We start from the raw sequence: 18,951 nt of genomic DNA, 5'->3' as shown, positions 1-18,951 counted from the left end.
ACAATCACTGTATTTGTGACCAGAAATAAGCCCTTTCCAAAATACCTGAAGCAACAAATATAGTTTGCTTAACATATTAAATTTAAAAAAAACCAAACATATTATTGATCGACAACACAACCAAAGCACTAACCATGCAAGAGTTTTGGCAAGACAGTGCAGCTACAAGTTTCTTTAAGTATGCAAAATGATGTTCTACTACCAGCGTTTCCAAACCGTTTCAGCCTTTTACCAAAGCAGGACCAGTCTGGATTATAATGACAAGTACCAGCCCAAATTCATGAGACTTGTTTTATGCTTGCCCTTAATTCTGCAGAATCTGCTTTTCCTGCTTTTCAGACAGGCCATTTCTAGGGGAAGATTTTAACAGTACATGCTTACTTTATCAAAAAGCTTCAGTCTGGAATGGAGGTCATCTGATCAGAAGAAACAATATGCAATTCATAGGAGTTAAAGGAAATAAAATGTGTCTTTTTAGTGTCCCGGGGGATGGGGAGCAAGATATCTAACCACAGTGCACTTCAGTAATCTTCACTACAGAAAACCCTTGCTTAGTCAGATACAGAAAGTCATTACATTACCATTCTAGGTTTCTAGCTCCCCACTTCTCTTGCTGCAGGAGCTCAGAACAACATAAACTCCCTGGGAGCAATTAGGCTTTAGGTAAGAGTCACCACAGTCACAGAGGATTTACAGGTGAACTCAGAGGTCTGATAGTGATATGCTAATTGTCTAAGGGTACTATGAAATTAGAGCAGGTTGATTAGTTTGGCTTGTTTTTTTTTTGTTATTCCCTGATCAGAAACAGGATACATGTGCATTTCATACGGTGGAACAAAGATTTTAAAGCTCTTCTCATCTGTACTATCTAAAAATAGTATCCGAAGAGCAGAGCTGAGGAACCTATGACAGAAAGTTCCCTCAAAGACTTATGGCCACTGTACCAGAGGCATAGTAGGCATGGATGTTCTCTCTCAAGGTAAATGTCAAGCTTTTAATTGCCAAATCAGCCAGCACTATTGCCAGTTCACCTGAGCAGCATTCGAAGTTTATTCCATATTAACAAAATATCTATTATTCTATAGATAGGTATATCTATATACTGCATGTTATATCCAAGCAATCAGACATAGAAGATGTACTAAGCGTTTGCTGAAGTCAAGGGAGTCCAAATGAGTGTCTCCTGTACCCTAGTGCTGAGCATACAGAACAGAGCAACTAGTTCACTGTTTCTATTGTTTTAATCCAAGTCAGTCTTGCAGAAACTTTTAATCTTCACCAACATTCTGAATTTTAACATTTTATCTGGAGGCATTTCAACAATACCTGAGAAAAGACTGTAACAGCCTATTTCATTATATGAGAAAACAAAGTAAAAAAATCATGCTAATGCTCAGATAGCAAAATCACTTTTTAATTCTCAGCCTACAAAGTGAAAATTTCAAAACCAAATTTGCCAAAAGTGATCTTTAGAATAGAAAAAGGATTCAACTTTAACCATAATGAAGTCTCAATTACTCATGGTCATACTATTTAGACTACAGATTCAGACTCGGGCACATCAATACATAAATTGCTTTTGGTTCTGGTCTGGTCCTAGAAACAGACTACCACATTCAAGCCGCTTTTTCATCATATTGCGGAATCCAGGAAAAACTCTGCCCCTATCTTTTTACTGGCACCAAAACCAGATATAACAGGCAACAGTGCAAAAAGAGCTAACTATGCAGAAACTCTGATAGATCCCAGGTGATTCTGTCTGACCTTAGCACTGACCTTTGCCCATCCAGGCTAGCTCCATGTGAAGCTGCTAGAGATAGCCCCGAGCCTAACAGATGCTGCCTGTGCTGTCTTTACATCATTCTCCATGAAGTAACCTCACATCTGGTGCTGTGCTGAGCTGATAAGTCCTCCTGAAAAGCAGGGAACTGGAGACCACTGAGCAAACACACCTGAAGAGTCCTGCATGATCCAGCTCAGCCCAACTGTAACAGCACTAAGAAAAAAAGGTCAGCTAAACCATGTCTGTGCAGACCCACCCAGATGTTTGTAAAACATTCTCCAACATCTTGAGTATTACACATATTATAAAGGTTCTCCCAGTATTCTCACTCTCCCTGCCTCTGTTATCCCAGATAATAGATCGTTGACTATAAAGCTGTAGCTGCTCTCCTGCTCTTCCACCTTGGGCAAGACTTCAGAGACCACACAGCATGTTGGACCACATTTTTCCAACACTCCAATGCTACGGACTAGAAATTCTAGCAACCTGATTGCTGAACACTTCTGCAGACATGGTTACGGTTCTTCAGAGGTCTCATTAGTTTATAATCTGAACTGATTGACTATATATGCATGGGACTGGGACCACTGATCCCCAATATTCCTTCTGGTTTGGTTCATAAATACAAGATTCACCTTGCCTAACTTCTGCCATCTGAAATGGACGAAATATAGTTTAAGACAGTTACCCAGACTGCCTTTATAACCAAGAGATATAACGGTGATTCACTCCACTGATAAGGAAGGGATGACTAGTATGAAGTAGAAACACAAGTTTTAGATGGTTAGAAAAGTTTAAGTGTTGAACTCTGAGCCCTTCCTTTTGAAAGGCTTATAAAAGGATAAGGATCCTACCTACATCTTATGTGCATCTACACAACCACCCAGAGTAAAGGGCAGGGCTGAAGGATGGACTGACTGCAGGACTAATGAACAGCRCAGCCTGGGAGAGAGGATCTTTCTTTTCCCCTCCGATCTTCCAACTCTTGAGCTTCCTGCTACCTATAGATTCCATCTACTTCTGACATTCACAGAATATTCCAAAAATCTTAAGACATTAAAAAACAAAAGAGCGGGGAAAAGCACACTTCTCCATATCATCAAGACTCTACAGAAGTGACAGCCTTATCTCAAGAACTTTTATACAAAAGTAACCATCATCTACTAGCTGACTTCTGAATTTGGCAGTCTGAAACATAAGGATTCCTCTTTAAAGGGACACAACCAAAACTTCAGTCACTACTAGACTGATTACCAAGGACAGAAAATTCTCTCTCCTACCTGTGGCCGCCTAAAAATAAGCCATTCAAACAGACTTCCTACATAACCCCTGGAGAGAAGGAAATTCCCCACATTCTGAAAGGAATGGAATGAATCTCCTCTTGGAGAGAATCAAGCTTTTTTTTTTTTTTTGCCCCAATGCCATCTGGGTTTTAGTACATCTAGCTTATGTCTTGTTCATCAAGAGCTTTTTTTACAATCCTTTCTCTGTTTTACAGTAGAACGCCTGGTGGTATTCTTTGTTCACATATTTTGTTTCAGGTAGTTCACAGATTTATTTTCTAAATTCCAATTGTTACGTATTAGCAGTACAGTAATAAAAAGAAAAAAAAAAACACACAGAAGTCCAAAACAATAATATTAAGAAAAACTTTACACAGCTAGGCACCAAATACTGCAGTATATGTTTGTTTCTCCTGAAGACAGAGGAGCAACCCAGTCTTGTCATTCCATGTAACATTTTGATGTTTTCAGCAGAATGAAACTTAAAACAAAATATTTCTATTTGAATTGAACACTGCCTAAAAGAAGTTGCTATTATTCACAACAGGAAAAAAATGATTCTGCTAACATCTCTACTGATCAACTTAAAATAGCACAACTAATGTTTACCTATTTGGAAAAAAATACTTTTTTTTAATGTTCTACTTCCCATCTAAATAGCAAAGCAAGTTGGACATATGGATAAACTGGAAATGGATAAGTCTAAGACTTTAAATGCTGAGAGACAGAAATATCATTGTTAACTTGCTTATTATTAAGTTATGCATGTTAAGCAAAATTTTCAAGTGCAAGCTAATTTCACATAAGGTTTGTAAACCCGTTCACAAAATATAAAGTCCTCATGGCCCAAAGTAATGGAAAAWTAATAATAAAATAGGAAACAATCCAAATATACTCATCATAGCAATGAACCTAATCTGCAAAATGTGGCAGTGTCATGTCTTCCTACATTACTCAGCCATTCAAATGTTCAAGAAGCACGTCCAGCTTCTAATGAACTAGCCACAAAAAGACTTCCTCATAACTCCAAAGATTTTAAATACATCCCATGTCATTTGTTGCTTTTCCCTAGCATAATTTTTTGACTATTATCAGCTAAAATTTAGAACACCACAAAAGCCATTAAAGTGATCTATTAACATTTCTGAGGCTGACTAAGCAGTCCATAACGCTTACCTGTGTAAAAGCGGCGCAGGCCTTTCAAAGAAAGCCTTTAGCAGAGAAATCACTGGACAAAACAGTGTCTTTTCATATCATTTACTAGACGTGATATAAGATGAGTCAGAAAACAGCAAAAGGATTTCACAGTTGCTTTCTAATACAAAATGTTTTATTTTACGTATTGATATAATGCAGGAACCTATGGTAATAGGGCAATTTCACACCATAATTAATCTGCATCAGATATTTACAGAAAGACAAGCTCCTTCCCTAAGAGCGTTTGCAATTTAACGAAAAAGTAAAGGAGTGAGTGAGGAAGGACTATTGCCACCACAAAGCCAGAGGCACTCGGGTAGCAGGCACAGGAGCTCTAAGGTAGCTACATTCAGCCACAGACTGCACATTTCCCTCTAAGATATATAGAGTTTTGTAGGTACAACCAACCTCAGACAAAAAGCCAAGTCCCTGTTCCCTACTAATTAAGCATTCACATAAAAATTCGAGACTTGTAAAACTGCCTAAGTGGCAAAAGGTACATAAACTCACATATTCATCAAATGCATAAAGAACAAAATGGTTTCCACAGTTCATTAAATGAAGCGGTTTTAACTCTGCAGCTACATTTACAAATGTAGTACATAGCTTACATCTTGCCAGTAACATAACATCTTTTTATGACCTACGAAGAACATCCTTTTCCTTTGCCACGGGACTGCTTCATAACCCTGCTATAACTTGTGACAGCTGCAGTCTGTGAGGCATTTTGGAGAAAAGGGACAGGAAAGTATCATAATTAAACTGCGTTAGCCGATACATTTGTTTTTACCTGTACTATCTGATATATGTTTTGTCAAACTTCTCTATCACAATTTGTCATTCTGCAGTTCAGATACGGAATTTATACTGGCCCCTACCTTTGCATTCCTTCAGCCTAATTGTAGACATAAATCATCACCATACATACGAATCCCTCAGCCTGTTCTAGGCTTTGAGGAAATCTGGCCCCCACAGTCAAATTTTTTTCTTCTTAAATTAATGCAGATGATAGTTACTTTTGCTTTTAAGAAGCTGAAGAAAATTTTGAGACACCCAATATCATTTAACCAAAAAAATTTGTTTCATCTGTGTAAAATCCCCAAAGATAAGTAAACTTCATAACAATTAGCCAAACAGTTGCAAAGCAAACAACTCAGGATAGGGATTTATTGAAATACTACAGGGCAGATTAAAAACACCATAATACTCAGACCAGAGATTAGCAACCAAAGTTAATATTATTTCATTACACCATAATTTGTTCAAAGTTCACAAAAAAAAAAAGTTACGACTGTCAGGGAAATACACTTGAAAGACTGATCTCCTCTGTAGTGTAAGACACCAGACTACGGGGAGGGTTCCCGAACTGGAGACTGAGTATGTCAGGAAAAACACAGCAGAAGCCAGGTGATCCCATTTCTCAAAAAGAAAAATATGCCAATAATTATCAGAAGTATTTTAGCCCTGTGCTGGGCAAGAGGTCCCAGCCTTTACACCCCACTAAGGCCCAAAGTCAGCGGGAGCCAAGAGATGCTGCTTCCCCTGAAAAACACCCCCAGGAGCTGCCAGCCCTGAGCTACCTGCTGGGCACGACCTCCCGTATGCTCCACGGATCACCTCCCGCACCACCAGGCAACCTTGAAAACCTGAGTTTTCCCTCTCTCTAATAACCGTGTAGCAGAAAGCACAGGTTTGAGGCATTGCACTGTGGTTATTTTTGGATGGCACCGAAGATGAAGGCTGTAGCAGCCTCCAAAGCATGCAGCAAAACATTTTCAAATGCACAAAAACACAGATCTCTCAGTTGTTATCCTTCACCAAAGCAGTTGCTGAAGTGCAATGCATTTGAGCATACTTTGTTTTGGAAACAAAAAGTGTTTCTTTTTACTTCACTGCCACATCTTGGCTCCATATTTCAGCGTAATAAACATTCTGCAGGAGTGAAACGCCAAAATAATTTGTTTCCCTACTAGCCCTGCTTGCCAGATCACAACACAAAACGCTCACGTGAGTGGTACAAGCTTGGGTTTCTTCACCCTGAAGCCCACAATGGTCCCAGGGGAAAAGTCATCCCACAACATACCTCGCTCTCTCAATTTCTTACCTGTAGGAAGCAAGACTAAAGTTTGCAAAACAAGCAGCTGCGCCAAAAGAGTTTTGTTTGCCTGTTTTGCTCCCCTCCCTTCCTCCCCCCCGTGCTTTATAGGCTTCCTTACAATACAATGTCAATCTGAGTAACTGTAAAACCTTTTGAGAAAGAGGAATTGTCATCTCAAGGCTAAATATACCATACTGCCATAAAAAAAAAAAAACAAYAAATTTGTATTTAAATGCACAAATCCATAGAAACCACAAAAAAGCTGTGTTTATTTACAGTATATACAATACCTATAACCACTACTATGCTGCCACATTCTTACTTTACGATGTATTTAGACTAAAGACTTAGGCATTTATGGCAAGCAAAGAATCCTAAACGGCAACTGAATGTGCTGTCAGAAGAACAAACATACAAATATTTGCAAAAATGCAAGAGATTCCATTGTTCTTAAACAAATGTGCCAGTCACTTTTCTAAGCAATATATGGTAATACATTTCTGTTTCCAAGGTCACTAAATATACATATATAGATGTTCTCCATTAACATGCACTGTTGCACTGTATCCCTTTTAAAATGAAGGCAGATGCTTCAAATRTTTTTCTAAGAGTCCAGTATACTAAACTTTTTTTTGATGAAAAGCACTCAAACTTTTCAACTAAAAACACATTGCCAATAGTAGCCCAGAGCAAGATTTTACAACCAAATTATAAAAGCCCTAAATCTCAGGTTTTATAATACCATCAGCGACACAACTTTATATGTAGCGACGAGACAGGCGCCGCTATAATGTTAACAGCCAGTATGCAAACACTAATTCAGCCTAAGGGTGGGAGGGGAAATCCCAGAAGGTCCCTACAGCGCTTTTCAGTAGTTGCAGTTAAGACTTCCTTGGCTTAATTACTTACATAGGGCGCAAATGGTAAAATGGTTAGCCAGGCAGTAAGACAATTAATTTCATTAAAAGCCTGTGTCCCCTTTTAAAGCTTTATTTATAGTTTCTGAAATTCATTAATACATTATATTTTAAACAAGAACCCAACAAAGTTAAGTTTGCCATTTAGCTATTAGCAAAATACAACTTAAATGCTTTTGAAGCATTACTAAGTTTGCAAAACACTTAGAGAACATCATCCTTTTCTTCGAGATTATTTAATCACAGACATCTCGAATACCGGCTCCTGACTGAACTACCAAACTTCTTTGTCTTGGAAACCAGTCAGGTACAAACGATTTAGTAAGATATCCAGTAATACATTGGCTTCAAAGCCTAAAATCACATTTCAACAGCTTCATTCACAACAATTTTAACAAATATATTCAGTTATTTCCTGGTCTTCTAACAGTTTCAGTGCTTCTACAACAAGACAAAACTGTCTTTCATTCTAAGCCACAGCTTTCCTCCTCATCTATAGGTTCAATTCCTGGTGATGCCATTTAATAGATGTTTAAAAAATAAATAAATAAATGAAAATAAACAAACTAACTGTGAATTTCAAAAAGAAGCCAAAAAATAGACACAAAATATTCATTTTGCAAAATTACAAACAGCACAAAAACAACTGCCCCTCAAACAGCTTGAAACAACATCTATAGCAGTAAAGGAGGAGTACACTGGTAAAATGATCCCATACAAACCTTAATAAAATTAATGCAACCATTTACTAAGGAAGCTTAGTGAAATGAATATAACAGTCATTTCTACACTTTTAAAGAGATACTAAGGCAATGTTTAATGTCAAAGGCTAAAAGAAAAAATGTAAATTCTATGACAAAATAATTGTACATTATTCTTTAACACAAGATGTAGAAAAGTGAAACTCTACAGAAAATTATAGTATTTTAAGAAGACTTGAGCAAGTGCACATATCAGGAGGCTATTTATTATAAAATAGCCATTGTTATTATGATAGCATACACATTAAGAGTGATTGAAATGCTGAGGCTACTGCCACACCATCAAAAGGAATCACAGAAATGTATATTCTGATGAACTGCATACATATCTCCAGAAAAAGGCAGGACTTTCTATTTACAAGAACGTTTTCTTTTCAAGTGAGAAATATAACATACCAGTAGCACACCTATAATTTCTTTGTTTAATTTTTCATTTTTTTAACATCTCTCACAAGCTGGAACTTTGTCAGAGCAATAAATAAAGGGAAAAGAAATAAGATGGTCAGAGTAATACCTGCATAAAATGAACGGTATTTTATGACATAACCAAGCAGCCAAAATCGGCCGAGATTTAACCCTGTACCTTCTTAGCATTTCTCAGAACATGAAACGGTCATACCAGCAATGCAACTAACTGATGTCACACTGCAATTTCTAATTTCTGCACTAGCCAGTAAGGATAGTTCCTCGTAATCCTAACAGACAACCCACAATGCTTGCAAATACCAGAAAAAGGCAAAATTTTAATTTCTCCTACAGCAGAAAGGGGTTAGAATATGATTCTACATTTTATGAACACAAATAAAAATCTTCATGTTTGTGTTTCTAAACTCAATTATTATCTAATAAATCATTCATATCAAAACATTATTTAATAATAATGACTTGTGCTCTTCTACTAATATCACAGAAGATTCATATATGCTGATTTTCTTGAGTAAAAACCCCAAGYGTACAAAAAAATTGTGTTTTCATTCCTCTGCCCTTTCCACAGACCCCAATGAACTAGTCTTCACAGACAGAATAACCATAATTTATAATCACAAAATAGATTATACATGGACATACTGATGTGCAATTTACATCTTTATAGAAAAGCAGCTGCATAATACAGTGCAGATTGCTGAGTTTGTTTGCAGTTTTTATTCAATGCCATTTTTCTTTCTCATGGTGGATTATTATGCCAGTGCCACACAAATTTACAGCTACACTACAAATTATAATCCAAATAGTTCAGTAAAATATTAGAAAAGATGCTCCTCCTTAGAACTATAAAGCATCTAATCAGTCTTTGAAAGACTAACTACATATATCTTTTTCCCATTTTTCTCCTAAGAATTATAAAAGGTACAAGTCTGCCACACACAAGCAGCAACACTCAGAGGAAAATCTGATTTACAAGCACGTTGTTCCAAAGTTTAGGACTGACAGGGATGCTGTGCAAGCAAATGCCTGTGAGGAACTTAAAATAGGGTATCCACTTGGGAAGAGATTAAGTGACTAAGTTTGATATTGCTGCCAGCTGCTAGTTGCAGTTTAAAGGACTACAGATACATTTATGAACTAAAACCAGGGCTTTTTCCCCACCTCCCTGATTTTTCAATACACTTTTTTGTAAGCTATTCAGGAGATGACTGTAGATACCACTATGTCTCCATGTATCCACGTATCCACCCTCAGTCAGCTAGAACGGACTTCATAACAAAACAAAACACACTTACCTTAAAAACTAACTTCATTACTTTAATATTTTTCTCTGTAGTTACATTTAACAACCTGATTTAGAAGTGCTCCCAATTTTCCAGAACTTCTTACACATAAAGAAACATACCTGGATCTTCAAAAACTATGGCTAAGATATACTTTTCAAAGGAGAGAACTTTGACCATCTTATCTGAAAATCAGCTTGGGCTCTGCTTACTTCCCGTCTGAGCTCCAGGAACGGGGGTCAGGCAGGCAGGTGATAACATGATGGATATGCATCTGCAGCCATTCTGGAATGGCTGCATAAGGACATCTGATCAAAAGCATATCCACATCATTTCTAGTCCTAAAACTCCCTCTTTTTCTTTTAAGCTAAAGAGTAATTCCTTATCTTACCTTTCTCCTTATCTTACCCTTCTCTACTCTGACTAAAGTATACTAACTAGATGACTAAAGCACCATATTAAAGTAATTGAGCATTATATTTCACACTGTTGACATAAGCTACCAATACGAGCTGCATTTCAAAACACGAACATCCTACAACCCAAGATTTAGTCTGACACTTTTCACTGCCACATCACAAATGGCAGCTTTCAGTTATCCTTGGATCACTCCAGGCTTTTTTCCCCCCACTTCAATCTTTTTAATTAACAATCTTCCTGTTGATAGCTGACTTTGGCATTGTTCCATAAGTGAAAAGTTTTGCTTTTTGTATCATCACATTTCATCCTATTTCCATTACTTCAGCTCTTCTAATTCAGTTTTTTCCCCTCACACAAAATCCTATTACTCCTCTGTATTAACTAATATCATGTTGTCAATTCATGTCATCAATAACTTTCATTAGCAAACTCCTTTTCTGTGACTAACTGCAAAGACTATTTAAGAAAATTAAAAAAAAAAAACCACATACACATATTGTCTAATTAGGCAATGATAACAACCAGTCTAGACATTAAACAAGGAAAAATAAAACCCACAAAAAAAGAAACTGTACATTTCTAAAGTGTTTTTTCTACTCTATCTTCTTAGACTTCAGTTTAGGGCTACAAAATACACTATTTCAAATGAACTGCATTTTCAGCATTCTGAAACAAAAATGACTGAATTGTCAAATGACAACTGTCCAATGACTGAAAGAAATATATTATATAAAATTGAAAATTAACAAACACAAGCTGTACCTGCTTTTCCTTTCGATGAGAATAGCCATATAAGAAGCTGGTAAAGCAGCACCAAAGCCAGGAGACCAAAAGTAGAATTTCCCAAGCAGCTTCCTGAAAATGTAATTTATACACGTATTACATGCAGAGCAACAGAGCAACTGATGTACAACACAGTCTATTTTGTTTATCATAAAATTATGCCTATTTACATTAATAGCAATTATATCCCTTTACATTAATCTATGCTTCCAAATAAATGCTAATCACGGTATATTCTTACAGTTGGCTAGTTCTCAGAGGGGTTTCCCAGGTGCTTCATAAACATTACAGACCTGAAATACTTCACTGACATATCCCTTTCATTTAAGGGATTACTTTACTTTAAAGAAAGCAGTACTTCCAAGAGATGTTTCTGAAAATTGTAGACATTAATTACAGAAAAATCTTCTAAAAGCTTGTAGTTGCTACTTGTCCAAATACATGTGTGGGAAGATGCGACTTTTGTGGAATGTAATAAAATCAGCTGAGCCAGAAATCAAATCAAATTATTATAATATACATTATGCTCTGAAGACAGATAGAGCAAATGATACTAAAAAGGCTAAGTCACTCATTTACAATAAGCCAGGGAATCAATCTTTGCTTTGTCACTAGAATCAACAGGGAAATTCCAGTTCTGTTAAGGTCAGTTGAAAAAAAAACTCATTTTTTGCAGCAAGATCAGGGTTTCACTTAAGAGTCCACAAAATTTCAACTATGAAAATTCTTCCAGTTTTTTTTTGAATATTGAAAAAAAAGTTACACAAATAATGACTACGTGTACAAAAATATTTGTACAAATTGGCCACTCTGAAAATAGGAAAAACAAAATACATGTCAGCCAGACAGTGGTGCCAACCATACTGAATCTGTTCAGAACACTTGCACTTCAAATTAATTCAAATTAGTACTTCAAGTATACTGGTGCTGCTCAACCCATCGGCGCTATCAGTTGAGCAGCACACAATGTCACAAGGGAGTCTCTCCTCCTAAAAAAACCCAGCAAACAAAATACAACAAGCAAAATGCCAAACACAAAGGGTAGGAAAAGGAAGCCTTCTTAAATGACAATTCACATTCAGAGCATAAAAGAAGGAACTAAGATAATTAATCAACACCATCTGGATTAGCCTACTTTTACCCTCACTGTACAAGGCATAATTAGGTTCATTCCACACTCCTCCTGCAAAAATAACATCACTAGCGAGCAATGCCAGCTTATGTTCGTGAGTGAAAAGAGAGCCAGTGTATCAGCACCAAGTGATGTAATGGCAATTATACACACTGCTCATTCCCACGGCTGCAAAAGGATAATTTCTCAGGATGACAATGCCAAACGCTGAAGGAGCTAAAGTTCATTATTAGGGCTCTCTTGGAAAGCAATTACTGTATGAAGTTTCAGAGAGGCCATTTTAAACTTCTTAATAAGTATGAACACATCTCACTAGACACACCTGTTAAATAACATAACAAATGTCTTCTCTGTGGGAAAGAAATAGGAATTTGACTTTCTGCATGATTTTGAATCCCTCTACTAATGCTTATGTGCTTAATTTGATGAGAATTCGGAAGAAAAGCTGTAAATATTTTACACCATGTGAAAATGAACATGTCCAATCGGTAAGTGAAAAATATTTAAACTTTTGCTAGAATAAACGAAAATGTTTTTTGTTATTTAGATAGTTATTATTACATGGTCTACGGCTAGAAGTCGGAATGAGGAATACGAGTTCTCTTTCAGATTATGTATCTAACTTCACTGTGCGACAGTGGTTGACACACAAGGCTGAATTTAATTAAGCAAGCTAGTGTCAACCCCCGTACATGGGCAAACTGAACTAGTTTAGGTGCTAGACTAACAGAATCATGTCTCCATGGAGTTTTGCACTTGTTTAATAAAACCAAAAACCTAAAAAAAAAAAAAAAAAAAACACCACACCTTTTTATTTACCAGTGCTTGTCAGCACAGGAGCCCAGCACTTCTGTCTGAAGCTCAGACAGATGCAGTCTTCTGGATCTCACTAGCGGAAGAGATTACAACCCCCAGCTGGCCTGTCACACATCCTTAGCAGAGATTATCACCCCCACTTGTCTGCCAACAGAGCAGTCTGTGTACATCTCCAATTCGCTTGAAGCAAAAATAAAAATCAGCCAAGTCAGCTCAAGCAGTTTAAATTGTTGGTCCCAGTTAACATGACTATTTTTGCCTAAAGGAAGTTAGGAAAAGCTGATATAAACCACTTGCAGGAGAGCAATGACAAGTAACTGTAATGGTAACCCCTTCCAGAATGAGAACATCTATCCACAGTCCAAGTCATTACTGCAATTGGATTTAGATTCTTTTGAAATTTTACCCACCTATGAAATGGAGAGAGCATTAAACAATTCTTGAAATTACTTAAATTGCAGTTTCTTGCCTAAAATATTACATCCTTGAAAATATTTGCAGCTGTTTCAATTTTGGTGGGCTTTCCTAGTGGAAAGCAAGCAAATACTACAAAAGCATCAAAAGACACGTTAGCACAAGCCAGACTTCTCACTGACATTTAAATTTCATATTTAGGTCTTAATTCAGACTTTAGACAGTCATGTACAAAAGCAACCGGAAAACCTCTTTCATTAATTCCTGGAAGACTAAGAAGTATTTTCTATGAAGCGCCTCATTAGACAGTGACTGATGATTTACTCCGACTTTGGAAAAGGTGCGAACAGATGAAGTGATCACTTTACCTAGGAGACCCTTTAAGTCTCTCAATAGATCTCCTTGGTGTTACAGGAGAAGCAAATAGGCAACTGCTTCCAAATCAGCAACTGTGGGGGTAAACATGGGTTACGCTGTCCAGCCAAAAACCCTCGACTATGCTGCTTTGGCCTGGAACCCCAGGCGGGTAAGATCAGCTCAGTGCATGCTGCTTGCCAGACAATTTTGCTTCTGAGTTACTGCTGCTCCTGCTTTCTGGAAACTCTCCTGCTCCGAGGACAAAGTTTGCAAGAAACTCTCCACCAGTCCAAAGTCCTGAACAGGTTAGAACTCCACAGAACATACATACATCTGCATACAAGGACTTGGACTGAGATGGTCTTATCCAAAAAGGCCAGAATATACTTCCCAGCTAAAGAAGATGCAAGAAGCGCAGCATGCATCATCAGATCACACAAATCTATTATATCTAATCTCTCGCCACTATGTAGAATCAGCTCCAGAGGATCTAGATGTCCACAGTCTCATAGCATCTCTTTGCACCCTTACAATCCCATTTCAAAAATACTCAGGCCACAGTTATGCGAAACACCATAGCATTAGTGCTATTTCTTCAATGGATTAAAACATGTGACACCAAATAGCAGTCTGGACTGGAAAATGCGATACAGTTACCTCCGCTCTCAGGGGCTACTGAAAGAAGTCAAAAATCTCTAACACTGCATCACATAGCAATTGATTCAAGGGATCGTACAAGTCCCTCCCTCAACCACAAAGTGGCTGAAGAAAAAAAAGCAGAGCAGCGAAGTCTCACAATCCCGTCCTCTGTCACCCACCAGCAGTGGATGAGGGAAGGAAGCTCATACAGCTCAAGTTGCAAGGTGATATGGACATTGAGCAAATTCCAAGTGAAGGACTTTTCAAAGTTACGAGCTCAGAAGCAGCTCTTGAAGAATAAATATAAAGCATACAGTAACAACATGTAAACATATCATGCATTTTTACAGTTTATAAAACGTTTTATGGCTTGTTCTCAGTTTCTTTTCAAGTAACGCTCTTTGACCACATTTAAGTACTAAACTGACTTCTTCAGAGAACTTACCCACAATGGCTCTCAAGCATCTTCCTGATTAACAGTAGCTAATTTAAAGCCCATCATTGTGTATCGATAGAACTGTTCTTTTTCTTGACATGCATTTCTTTGTGCTTTTCAATATCAAATTTAATAAATCATTTTAATTGCCAGATCTTTCTGAAATGGCTGACAGACAGTTTTAGATTGTAACATCCTGAATAATCTCGTATAAGCAAATATTCACACTATTATTCTTCATTCATTTTTCCAGATTTTTTAGGTCTATGCAGAACAAAGGACATAGCAGGAACACTACTGGCAACCTCTTTCTATTACGAAAGCTGATTATTTATTCCTCTTTTTGTTTCACATATTTTATCCAGTTATTAATGATTTACTAATCCCTGGAAGTTAAGCGATCTTGTCAAAAGCCATGTGGGAACCTACACATAACATAACAATCAGATCTGTCAGCTTTATACTTATCCTTCAGAGAACACTAGTAAATTTGGGAGGTGCGCCTTTCTTAATAATCATGTTATCCATTGTCTATTTGTTTGAAACGTCATTCATTGGCTCTTACATATCATGTTCACTTACTTGCTGAGGCTCTGAATTGTATTCTCATCACAAAAGCTCCAAAATAGTCCTTCCTTATAGTTGGACTTCCATATACTCCAACTATCAATATAAGCCTTCCTAAACACTTTCTTCTTTTGTCTCTATTAGTGACTTCAGTTCATTAGAGCTGTTTATCTCCCCAGACAACAGGCTGACATCTTTTGTTTGCAAGTCCTGCAATTGCATGGGACAGGGAGTCTGCAGAGACCCTACCAGCAGAGATTCTGCTGGAGATGAGAACTCTTCACGGAAGTCACTTTGTAACAGAAAAATCACCTACGGCTCTCGAGGTTGGTTTGCTACACTGCTGCACAGTTGTAAGAACAGCAGTTCAAGCATTTGCATGTATCCAAATATGCTGTATCCAACATTTTCCTTTTTCTGCTTCCCATAATTAGGAGAATGAGGAAGTGTCAAAACTATAATGCTCATCTACACCATAACCATCTTTCAATTCCCCATCAGTTCTTCATTTCTGAAGCTAAGCCTGCTGGCCAGCTTAATACTGATGCTAACGGACCTTCACACGTAGCATACTGCGTGACACTCCATGGCCCAAGCACTGACACACAGCTGCTTGTCATATTAAATTGTTAGCGTTGTCCTTTGCATAGTTTTGGTCTGGATCAATCCCAACAATGTTTCGGTGTGACCTGGAAGGGCACACAGGCTAGGTGCCATTCCCATTACTTAGTCTGCATCTGGCCACACTGAATTGGAGGTCAAGAGAACTCAGACAGCTCTGCTCCGTACAGGTAAAAACCATGCCGCACCAATTGGCTTCAGGGCCAGAGACAGGCTTCATTTACTAGCAGAAGTAAGGCATACTCACAGATCTGCTGTATAGCTAGTAACCTCCATTAGAGGAACAGCTGAAAACAATAAAACTTAAAACCACCTCAGCTAAATTTAGAGGGTAACATCTAACTACAGCACTAAAAGTCAGGCATTGCAGTTTTAGAGGCAACCGCATGTCAGAACAAGGAAGACCACTGTACAGCTCAGAGGAGCAAAGATAAATCAGTATGAATAAAACTTAGATTGCTTGAAAAATTCAAATTCCCTAGAATTTGTTACTTAAATTTAAAAATTCACTTCCAACTTCTCAAATAATTGATTTTAAAAAGCTATCCATGTCTCCTTAGCTAGCTCCTCTTTTCTTAGCCTTCTCTCTCACCTTTAGAGGTGCTTGAGGCAAAGTTTAGAGGCCTCACTGCAGATGCAGAAGTAGGGCATAATTGGTTTGATTAACTTTTTTAAGGGGCTGCTGAGTTTGCTGTCAGATAACTTTCAAAAATTCATAGCTACTGTAGGCTTTATATATCTATGCATAACATCCCTTACAATAAGTATAACTTACTTCACTCTTAAAATGTTGTATAATTCAGACCTAGGACATATTGTGTTCACAAACAGGAAAGAAGTTTCATTTTTAACTATCCTGATAATTACTTGCAACATACAGCGGAAGCAGGTCTGAATACAGAAGTGCCATTTACACTCATTTTTCAGAGCAAGACTGTATCTGAAAGAAAGCAGTTTAAACTAGAAACATGCAACCTAGAAGAAAAGTGACTGGCCATTGATAACTATTCCAAAATAATGACTCTGATAAGTAGAGATATTTGGGGTTAGGGAAAGAGGGAATGTGAACCACACATACAAGTCCATCTGGACAAACTACTCCAGAAAACAATAAATTGCATTTAAGTACAAGTCATTCACTTTGTGGGCGGAGTATGCTATTTCAAGATGAAGTCACCTTTCAAGAAGGGAGCTGATTGCTATTCTCATCATAATAACTACAGACATGCACCATTATAAAGGCTCAAATTAAAACAATCACTTTCTACTAGCCCCTGAGGAAACCCCAGGAGCTATACTGGGATTTCCTTCATTTATGACCACAATCAAGAAGAGTATAAACTCAGAAGGCTACATTAAGTTTAGGATAATTAAAACTCATCACAGCCCCTGCATCTGGAAACCAGAAAAAAAAAACCAAAAAAAAATAAAAATCAATTTACATCAATTCTTTCCAGAAGAAAAGATCAGGCTTCCTTGGGTACCTGCCAGCATATATTTGCACTTCCTGCAAATATATTTTTTGAATCAGGAAAAAGGAGAAAAGGAAACAAAATGAATGCACTGACTTGTTTACTAACTTAGAAGATTTTACAAAAGGGGAAAACAAAAGAATGTGCATATTAAACTGGTAAGCCCAGAAAGCAAGATGATGACACAGTTGTTGCTTATCCTCCTCCTATTCATTGCAAACATGCCTATTTTCAAAAAGAAACTCTCAGATAAATTAAAAAGTTACATTAAAAGAACAGCTTTCCTATCACATTTAATTTTTATGACAGTATACCAACCTTAGAATGCAAAAGCAAGCAATATACAAGGTCCCATTTGCTGTCAGAAAGGAAGTTGATTGCAAGATCTCAGGTAGCAGTTTGTGCAAATAATAGTCAAGTTTTCGTTTCCTGAGAATAGCTGCAATCTGAGGGAGGAGGGAAGAAAAAAGGTGGGACAAACTTTAATTCCATTAGTGGCTTTTTGCATATTGTAAAGAAAAAAAAAAGGAAAAGGAGACATGCCCATTTAAGTAGTAAATCAAAGCCTCTTAAATATGTTGGTTTTATGAATGATATTACAAAGATTTCCTTTGAACTTGTTCCAGCTGTTGCAATATTTATACCAGGAAATACACCAGGCAATCCTAAACTGAAAGTATAGGAGGAATTTTATTACCTTGTTACCATTGGCCATAATAGTCAGAAATGTTATCTGTTAGATATAACAACATTAAGATATGATAAATTTACACAGTATTTTGTTTTCCAGGCAATTGGACTATACTGCTATAATAAAGGTCAGAACACACTCATTAATCCATCTACTGGCCTTACACAGTGCCTACAAAATGATGAAGTATTTCTAAAAATTTTCTACTTCAATTAACTGACTGCAAGTCCTCCAAAAAATTTCACCATCCGCTGGAAGAACAGCATATTCCTGACACATTTTATAGAATCTCCACGCTATCTCTACAAAAATCCTATAATAGGAAGCAGGCAAGACCTAAAATATGAGTGTCCTTTTTGGTAAGGTTAATGTCTATTCTGTTTCATAAAGAAAATTTACATAATGGCTCAAATCCTGCAGTTTCTCAAAATCTTTTTTTGGCCACACAAATTCTACAACTACCCAACAGGGCGGTGTAGAGAAAAAGAAGTCAGGCTCTTCCCAGAGATGCATAGGGATAAGACAAGAGGCAACACACACAAGTTCAAACATGAGAAATTCTATCAGACAAAGAAGAAAAATTTTCAGTTCAGGGTGGCTGAATATTGGAAGAGGTTCCTCAAAGAGGCGGTGGAATTTCCATGACTGGAGATACTCAAAACTCAACTGGACAAGACTCCAAGAGACCTCCTCCAACGGGCCCTGCCTTGAGCAGCAGCTTGGGACCACATGGCCTCCAGGGGTCCCTGCAACCTGTAGGCTCCTATGATTCTATGAAATTAGACTTCAGGTACACCATGAGACAGACTGTTGTTGGGTTTGGGGCGGGGGGAAGGTTGTTTGTTTTTTTTAATA

At 37.4% G+C, this 18,951-nt stretch overlaps 1 protein-coding gene across 1 annotated transcript in view; it reads right to left on the bottom strand.

Annotated features, from left to right (window-relative positions):
• The window catches only part of TMEM135 (transmembrane protein 135), a 191,596-nt gene that overhangs the window by 158,475 nt on the left and 14,170 nt on the right, over window positions 1-18,951 (bottom strand). Inside the window, exons 2-3 of the mRNA XM_026077913.1 lie at window positions 17,724-17,852; window positions 10,931-11,023 (exon numbers count right to left, since the gene is read on the bottom strand). Of these exons, the coding sequence (XP_025933698.1) occupies window positions 10,931-11,023; window positions 17,724-17,852 (222 nt within the window). The remainder of the gene's footprint in view (window positions 1-10,930; window positions 11,024-17,723; window positions 17,853-18,951) is intronic.

This window comes from Apteryx rowi, unplaced genomic scaffold, assembly GCF_003343035.1.
Source record: "Apteryx rowi isolate R43461 unplaced genomic scaffold, aptRow1 scaffold_468, whole genome shotgun sequence".
NCBI classification, from domain to species: domain Eukaryota; kingdom Metazoa; phylum Chordata; class Aves; order Apterygiformes; family Apterygidae; genus Apteryx; species Apteryx rowi.
Note: the sequence above shows the minus strand (reverse complement) of the source record. Positions and strands in the feature narration are given on the sequence as shown.